This window comes from Rhineura floridana, chromosome 12, assembly GCF_030035675.1.
Source record: "Rhineura floridana isolate rRhiFlo1 chromosome 12, rRhiFlo1.hap2, whole genome shotgun sequence".
Lineage (NCBI taxonomy): Eukaryota > Metazoa > Chordata > Lepidosauria > Squamata > Rhineuridae > Rhineura > Rhineura floridana.
The window spans coordinates 14093196-14101500 of record NC_084491.1 but is presented as its reverse complement, the minus strand read 5'-3'; the positions used below and the strand labels follow the sequence as shown (position 1 = coordinate 14101500).

The window sequence follows — 8305 nt, the reverse complement described above, 5'->3', positions numbered from 1 at the left end:
TGTGAACTGGTTTCTTAGTTGAACAATCTTCTGCCCAAAAAGTTCAACATTCAAATTCACACAGCACATTCCAATTAACTACAAAGAAAATAAGAAAGTTTGCACACATTTGAAGCATGACCCCTGAGTTATTTTGGTGCACAATTTGGATTGGGGTGAGAGCACAAGGAATACAGTTCCAACCCATGTGTGGTTGAGTAACTACACAGTGCAATATAGATACCCTTACATTTCACTAAGTATTTCATCAACCACCAGGACATCATTCAAATTCTTAGCTGCTTTAATCTCTCTCTCACGTCCATAAATTGCCCTCTTTTAACAATTTTGACTTTAGATTTCCTTTTTCTTCATTTGTCTTGATTACATTCCCACTTCGTGCTGGAGCATGAAAATTACAAGCCACTTCAAGAAAGGTACAAGCTGTTCAGTACTAATTGTTGAATGCCTCTTCCAACCCTCCAGAGCACCAAATATTTTAGATACCAACACACAATAACACCTCTGCTTCTTGTATGCTGTACAGATGATTAGAGGGGAAAACAGGATCCTGTCCTGAAAGCAGCAAGAAAAAAACCCAGTATTGATCCCAAGGATCTAGGATTTGAGGCTAGGCAAGGAAAATAATTATTCCTGCATTAAACCTTGGGACAGTTAATTGCTGGGAGAACTGCAGAATAGAGCTGTTTGTAATGCATTTGGGACTCAAGAGCACAGATAAATCCCTTAGAACTAGTGCATATTGGCAGGGCTGTGCATGAATATATGCCATAAGTGTGGCACCAGGCACAAAAGTCAGCACCCTTGAAATCTCAGATTCTTTTTTTTAACAAAGGGTTTCTAGTCCTAAAGGCTACAAAGATATGTTTTAAAATAGTGTAAGCACCCTAGGAGGCTGAATCTGGTTGAACGGGATTTCCAGTGGATAGGGGTAGGATTTCAATATCCTTCTTCCTCCCATGACTAGCAAAAATAAATAAACAATAAAAAATCTGTATTAATAACATACTGAAATAATTATTTATTAAATTTATATCCCGCCCTTCCTCCCAGGAGCCAAAAAATGCAGAACTGTGTGAATTTGCTCAATCAGATCACAGAATTCAACTTTTTTTTTTTTTTTTAAAGTAGAATCTGGATTGCTTGGGCAAAGAATTATAGTTTTTTTAAAAGGGCAGATTACAAATAGTCCAGCATAAACAACCCCTTTGCCTTTTAAAGCACTAGCCTGGCAGCAACAGGCAACCAGGGATTCCATGCAGGTGAATAAGTGGGTCTGCAGAGGTCTTTCACCTCAGAGAGAACTAGACCTCGTACTCATTCACCGGAGATGCATGGCTTGGAACTAGCACCATAGGCCAGCCATAAAGCAAGCCTCTATGGTTTAGTAGCACAACTAATGAAATCTCTAACAAGATTGGGTATTATTTTCCATTTATAACTATTTTGGGATACTGCTTGGGGGAAGAGCAGAGCTGCCACTGGAAAAGGCAAGCATAGAACCAAACTAATGCAATATTTGTCACATAATTTTGCTCGTGTGTGTGTGTGTGTGTGTGTGAGTGGTTGGACTGGGACTGTGGTGTGAGTGGAGGGGGCCTTTAACCCTTTGCTCCTGCCATGCTCCCAATCAACATTTACACCCCTGCCCCCAGGCTTATTATTTGCAATGGAAGGAATTGGTACCAGTAAGAGCTTTACTTCCATGGCAAATAGCAGGTTGTGTGAGAAGTGGGTACAATTCCAATCAGGACAAAGCATCAAGAACAAAGGATTAATGTGCCCCTTCCATCAGCCTATTTCAATCAGTAATTTGTGAAAGAAAGATGAGCTATGCAATGCCAAACTATGTCATGTGTACTTTGCCTCTGAAAACCAAGTTGACAGAATGCAAAAAGCTTTCTAACTCTTTGTAGCACACCTAAACCCAGACGTTTCTGCAATGCATAATAAGGATCAAAATTCCTACGGCATTACCTGATTTTTAGGCACTTTTTTTCTTTCAGAGAAAACATGACATGCACAGAGTTAAGTTTATACCAAAAATTAGGCTAGACCTGTGGAGAAAAAGAACACTGTGAAATGGCAGCAAAGGAGAAAGCACATGTGAAATTAATATTTGCATCTAAAATATTGAACGAGGTGAACATACCCTGTGGAAAAGCATAGTGATTAGATACAAAAGGAAAAGTCAAAATGAAATGTTAGGCTCTTTCGGCATATGATTTAACATGGAGATTATGGTGTGTGGCCCTCTGGTGCTGATTGTAGGAATTAAATAGCAAAAGCACTTGGCAATGTCATGGTCGAACGAACAAGACAAAGTGCAAGTAGCAACATCAGTTAGAGGCAACAGAGGATGTGTCATTACAAGAAGAGAAAAAAGATTCAGACACATCAGAATCCAGGATGCTGATTATTTAAAAGGCTGCTTTCCCAAGTGCTATTCCTGATAGCCAAGAGGAAGCCTGCTTTCAAAAAATCCCAAACTGTGAAGGGAGAATATTATGCAAAGTGAACATTGTTCACAAGTATAGAGAGGACTAGAAGTCTTTTCTTCCCTTTATTACATCATAGGTTATTTTTAAAAAGTGATTACTTTTCTCTCTCTCTCTTATGTGCTTTCCAAGCAAATGAAGAGTATGCCATTAAAGTTATTTAATACAACTCCCACTTGTCATCTGCCTTCACAGAGAGAGAACACAGTGCAAGTATCTTGCAGGGAATCAGCAAAGTATTGATTCTGACAGAGCACATGAAAGATACAAGGCCAGGTGTTTTCCCCCTCCCCAATATAAGCAGATTTCATATTTCAAAAAAAAAAAAGTCTCTCCACTTTTCCTGAATCAAAACTCAGTCAGTAGCAGATGCCATAAGACCACTGTGCCTAAGAGCATATACTCTTGTCTTGGAACAGGCTGCAAGTGTACTGGCAGGCACTACTTATGACAGCTTTTCACTATATATCTAGTTCCCACTGCCTGTGTACTTCACCGAGAACCATGCAGTGCACTGACAACACAAGCAAAGTGCCAGCTCTTCCTCTTGCAATTATTCTGGCCACACAGAAAGCAACCGCCATTGAGAAAGAATGCAGCTTTGTAAAAGGTGATCTACAGCTTTGTAAAAGCCCAGCTTTGTAAAAGGTGATCTACAGAGGGGAAAAACAATTGCACTTTTCCCAATATAGGTAAAAGTCATCCCAATAGGCTAATTGACATTTTACCCATTAGCTTTTCCATCATGCAAATTTATTTCCTGTGTTAATAGGAAACAGCAACTCTCCCCAAGAAATGAGTCAGGTGCAGAGATGCTGATCTCCAAACTTCTGCCATTTTTAAAGATCTTCTGGCGTATGTGACTAAAGAGCCTCTCAGAAGATACACAGCCATCATTTATACATTTCTGATTAAAAGGCTCATCATAAATCCATCAGGAATACTAAAGGAAGCATTGCACCAAAGCAGAAGATAAAATGTTGCTGACTCTTCCTGCAGGTAAACTGACAAGCACTTTCTTAAACATCAAAAGATAATCATCTTCAAGCAGCAACTATAAACTAAACACCTTCATTTTAAAATCCTTTGCAGGTCCCTTTAAGGCTACACTAGTATTGGTGAAAGGGGGGTAAGTTACATTTTGTGCTGGCAAATGCTACCTCCTTGTAGGAACAGCAACTAAAAAAAGTATCCTACAATAAAACTGTCACACATCTATGTTGTCCACAATCGTGCAAACACAGATAAGGAAGAAAAGAAAGCCCATCAACATGTGTGTATGCCTGTTGCCAAGGGATGGCTACCAGTCAGTATCTTATCATGTGCACCAAGTGTTTTTGCACAGCCACACACAACAGCTGGATGCCAGGGAAAACTGTAATCCTATTGCATTTCTGATTCTCTCCAATGGCTGTCACAACTAGGTTCAGTTCCATTAAGTAGTAGAAGGGCCTTCAGCATGTCATCTGGCAACACAGGTGAACACGTCAACCAGAGACACTGTAGTTTGGCACTGAAAAGAAAACGGTGACAAAAGTTGGGATATGTTTGAAAGATGATGCATTGTCATGGCGGGTACATCCTGTCTCTTACAAAAGTGCCATCTAGCAAGGGCAATGTTAGCCCACATTCCACAAGTAACTTTTGCAGTTATGGTCACCAAAGTTTAAGACATCTTCATAGTAGGAAGGTGGTACTGAGTCATTAGAGATGCAATTCCAGAGCTCTTTTGGGCTCAGAAGAGTTTGAGTCAGTCTTTTGTGCCGATCCTATAACTGAAGCAAAAAGGAAGAGAGAGGAGAGGAGAAAGGGAGGTCAAGCACACTTGTAACCATGGCAGCAACAAACTTAAGGACATGTAATCTCATGTGCATTTCTTGTTATCAATGCCCACCCTCAATTAAAATTTAGATTGTAAGCTCCATGGGGCAGAGACTTGTCTTTTTATTCTATTGCTCTGTAAAACTCCATGTGCACTGATAATTATATAAATAACCAAGTATTAATAGGCATATCCTTTGCTAAATAGGTGCTGTTGAACATAGAACTTTTCAAAGCTAGAAAGAAGGAAGGTCTACTCCTGAGATTCTGCAGGCAATAGACCAGGTCTACCACACACAGAAGTCTATGGGTAGACTACTCACCCACAGCTGGGGAAGGCCAGGCTTACAAACTGTTAGAATTTTTGAGATTAAGGATTTTATATTTTGGCAGATGTGCTTATGTGTCTGAATATTATAAATGCTGCTTAGTGGTTTTCACTGTACTGAATTAGGAAAATCAAAATAGTGCAAAAGAAGAAAAGGGGAAGTGATATCGTGGACACAAAGATATGGGTAAAAGAGCAGATGATATATAGGTACCAAAGGAAGCACTAATAGCTGATATTGCAAATACATTCTGGTACCCATGTTGAAACAACAGGACAAGAACACAAAGGGACCAGTGAAAATGGAGAACCAAAACTTCAACAGAAAAACTGCCAGAATAGACACAGACAGGGCATATGTGTAGGTGTTACTAAGAGCTGTGGTCAGACATGATTTCATTGGACACCTATTTTTGGGGTGGTTAGATGGAGATGAGTTAACATGGTAGGACCTAAGTACAGAGAAGTAGGGTCACATACTGACCACAAAAACAGGGAAGATCACTCCTGAACAGGAGTAAAAACACACATGAGAACAGGGACCTAGTGTCACAGGTAACACATGTATTTGCATTGAACCAATACGATAGCTAGAAGTTTACCTCACTGGTGACACTACAATGAGTTTGGTGTGGGTAATTGGAAAGAATATTTAATTAACTACAGGGAATGCGACTGGGGTCTTCTCTTCAGAATACTGATGAGAGGTCTCACCTCCAGGGATGTAAAATATATTATTCTATTCAGCTTTAGTCTTGTAAGTATTTAAGTACTGACTGTGTGAGAAGGGTGTGAGAAGGTGTTTGTCAATTTTTCTTGCTAATTAATAAAAAACCTTAATTAACCTATGGCTGTCTCTGGGTTGGTCCAGTAAATGTGCTTGGTGAACTTCTCACCTACACATTTGGGAAGCTGTTGTTTGTGAAGCTGAACCCCTTTGCAGGTTTTGAACAATCAAAAATTTTAAACCCTAACACAGCCATTATACACTTTTGTATCTAAGTTTCAATTCCAAAAAAAGGCATCAGAGTAGCAGTCAATGTTACGCTCAGAAGGATAGTGAGATGAGTGGACAGCCACCTGTCGAGTATGCCTTAACTTGGACTCCTGCACTGAGCAGGGTGTTGCATGGCCTTATAGGCCCCTTCCAACTCTACTGTTTTATGATTGCATGATTCTATAACTGTGAAACACAAGAACCTAGAGGAAGTGGCACTGTAAGGACAGCTAGACAGAAGAGATGTAGAGCTGAATAAGATTCAGTACTTTCAATTACCTCAAGAATCAGAACACTCTTTGGAAAAAGGCACAAGATCTACCTAGCTAAGCCCAGACAACCATACCACCAACTCAGGAAAACAACAAAGGATACACTTAGGAAGAAAGAGGGCATATAAAGATATAAGGTAACCCTATAGGGAGCCGGCTGGTCCCTTTGCAGACATCGGCCTTGTTTGCATGTCACAACAAACTATAGTTAACAGTTTACCATGAACATGCTGATTGTGCCTACTTTGCTTTTCCCCACTAGCATACAGGGAAGAAAAATTACCGTCCCTCATTTCATATCATGTCTGAACCAGGGTTTGTGGTTTGTTTTGCTCAAAATCAAGAACAAACCATGGCTATAGATTGTAGTTTGTTTGGAGCAAAACAAGCCATGATCCCAAGTTCAGACATAATGCAAAGCCAAGGATTGTGGTTTGTTTCTCCTATGCACTAATGGGAATAATCCATTAACTACAGTTTACTGTAGCATGCAAACTGGGTGAATTAAGAGACACATTAGACTTAGGAAAACACATACCTCCATCTGAAAGAGTGAGCTTCTCCAGCTCGGCTTCAAGTTCAGCATCTGAGATGCTTGGAAGCGCTACAGTCTCAGGAAACAATGGCTTCTGTGGAACTGAAGGCAGGTCCAGAAGATCTTTTGAAGAGTCCAGGAGAAGATTGTCCAGCTCCTTTTCCAGTTCCTCAGTGTCAGCCTCTGATATTACAGAAGAAAAACTTTATTGTGAGACATGCAGCTTGACCCTAGGTACATTTACTCCAAACCAAGTCCCAGAGAGTTCACCAGGGCTTAGTTCTAAGTAACACACAGGATTGGAAGATGACCTCAATAGTGAAGACAAACTGCAGGATGCATATCCATAAGGTGTACTGCAACCTTCTTAAGATCTGTAAGAAGGGTAAGAGCTTGAAACATGCTCTCTTACTATTTTGACCAATTCACAATTACTGTGAATGCAATTGTTGTTGTTTTCCAGTTTGTGCACTGCTATGGGAAGAGATTGCCTAGCTCTTAGGAATGCAAATCCAAGCCATGGCTGTCAATAAGACGTGATGCAAAGAACCACTGAAGATTGCCTTACATCAATTTCTGACTGCTGGGATTACTGGCCTTTAAAAGAGTAACATCTGACCTCTCCACATAAGGCAAGAAACAGTGCCCATTCTATTAGTGGGAGCTTTTTTAAGAATCCTTCACATAAACAGAGTGCTGGAGCAACAAGCAATTGTGAGCAGTTGTTAGTTCACTGAACAAGCTCAGAAAGTCAAGAAATCAAGAAGTTTGCAAAGGCACTTCAAACAGAACACAGTACCACTTAAACAGCTGCATGTTTACCTCTTTATCCTGGTCTTTGACACTTGAGTTGTATTTTTTGGAACCCACCGTGTCATTATTTGCTTTAAACTGTTTGCTTTAAACATTAATTGTTTAAAACAAACACTATTTATTTTAATGATGTATTTTAAACTGTTGCAATCTGCCCTGGGATCTTACAGAGAAGGGTGGGTAAGAAATCGAAACAACAACATTTTTGTGCTATACAGTAGGGCCCCACTCATACAGCGGGTTAGGTTCCAGGCCCCCGCCGGAAAGCGAAAACCACCGAAAAGCAGATCAGCTGTAGTGCGGGGGTCTGGAACCTAACCCACTGATTGCACCAGCTCGAGCAGGAGTCTGATCGTACCAGAAGAGGAGAAGATTGGCTGTAGCGAGCTACAGCAGACCTTCCCCCTCCTCTGGTGTGATCAGCTGGAGTTCGTGAGTCTGACCACCCCCAAGGAGGAGAACTTCCCCTCCTCCAGCGTGATCAGTTGGAGTGCGGGGGCTCCAGCCCCCCCTCCAGCTGATCACCCCGCTGGTGCCGTATTAACAGAATGCCAAAAAGCGGGGTGCTGAGAAGCGGGGCCCTACTGTAAAAGGAACTTTGCTGGCTTCAGGGCAATTGGGGATAAGAGTGTCTATATAATAACCACTATAGGAGTTACATTACAGTTACCACAGGGGTGCTAGAGAGCAACAGAGAAAGCAGTTAACTATTAAATTAAAACTTTGATAGGTATTACACAAAGGAAGGAGAGCCAGTGTGGTGTAGTGGTTAGAGTGTTAGACTATGACCTGGGAGACCAGAGTTCAAATCCCCACGCAGCCATGAAGCTCACTGGGTGACCTTGGGCCAGTCACTGCCTCTCAGCCTCAGAGGAAGGCAATGGTAAACCACCTCTGGATACCGCTTACCATGAAAACCCTATTCATGGGGTCTCCATAAGTCGGGATCTACTTGAAGGCAGTCCATTTCATACGAAGGAAATTACTTAACAAATAGACAATTTGTCTGAGTTGACATATACTCAAAGAACAGAAAGAATG

The 8305-nt window shown here is 41.0% G+C and overlaps 1 protein-coding gene across 2 annotated transcripts in view; it reads right to left on the bottom strand.

The window, feature by feature from the left end:
* Positions 1-1006: 1006 nt before the first annotated feature.
* The window catches only part of CHMP7 (charged multivesicular body protein 7), a 33073-nt gene continuing 25774 nt past the window's right edge, over positions 1007-8305 (bottom strand). For both annotated transcript variants that reach the window (XM_061592563.1, XM_061592564.1), the window contains exons 9-10: positions 6455-6634; positions 1007-4273 (exon numbers count right to left, since the gene is read on the bottom strand). In XM_061592563.1, coding sequence (XP_061448547.1) covers positions 4203-4273; positions 6455-6634 — 251 coding nt within the window. In that variant the 3' untranslated portion in view covers positions 1007-4202. The remainder of the gene's footprint in view (positions 4274-6454; positions 6635-8305) is intronic.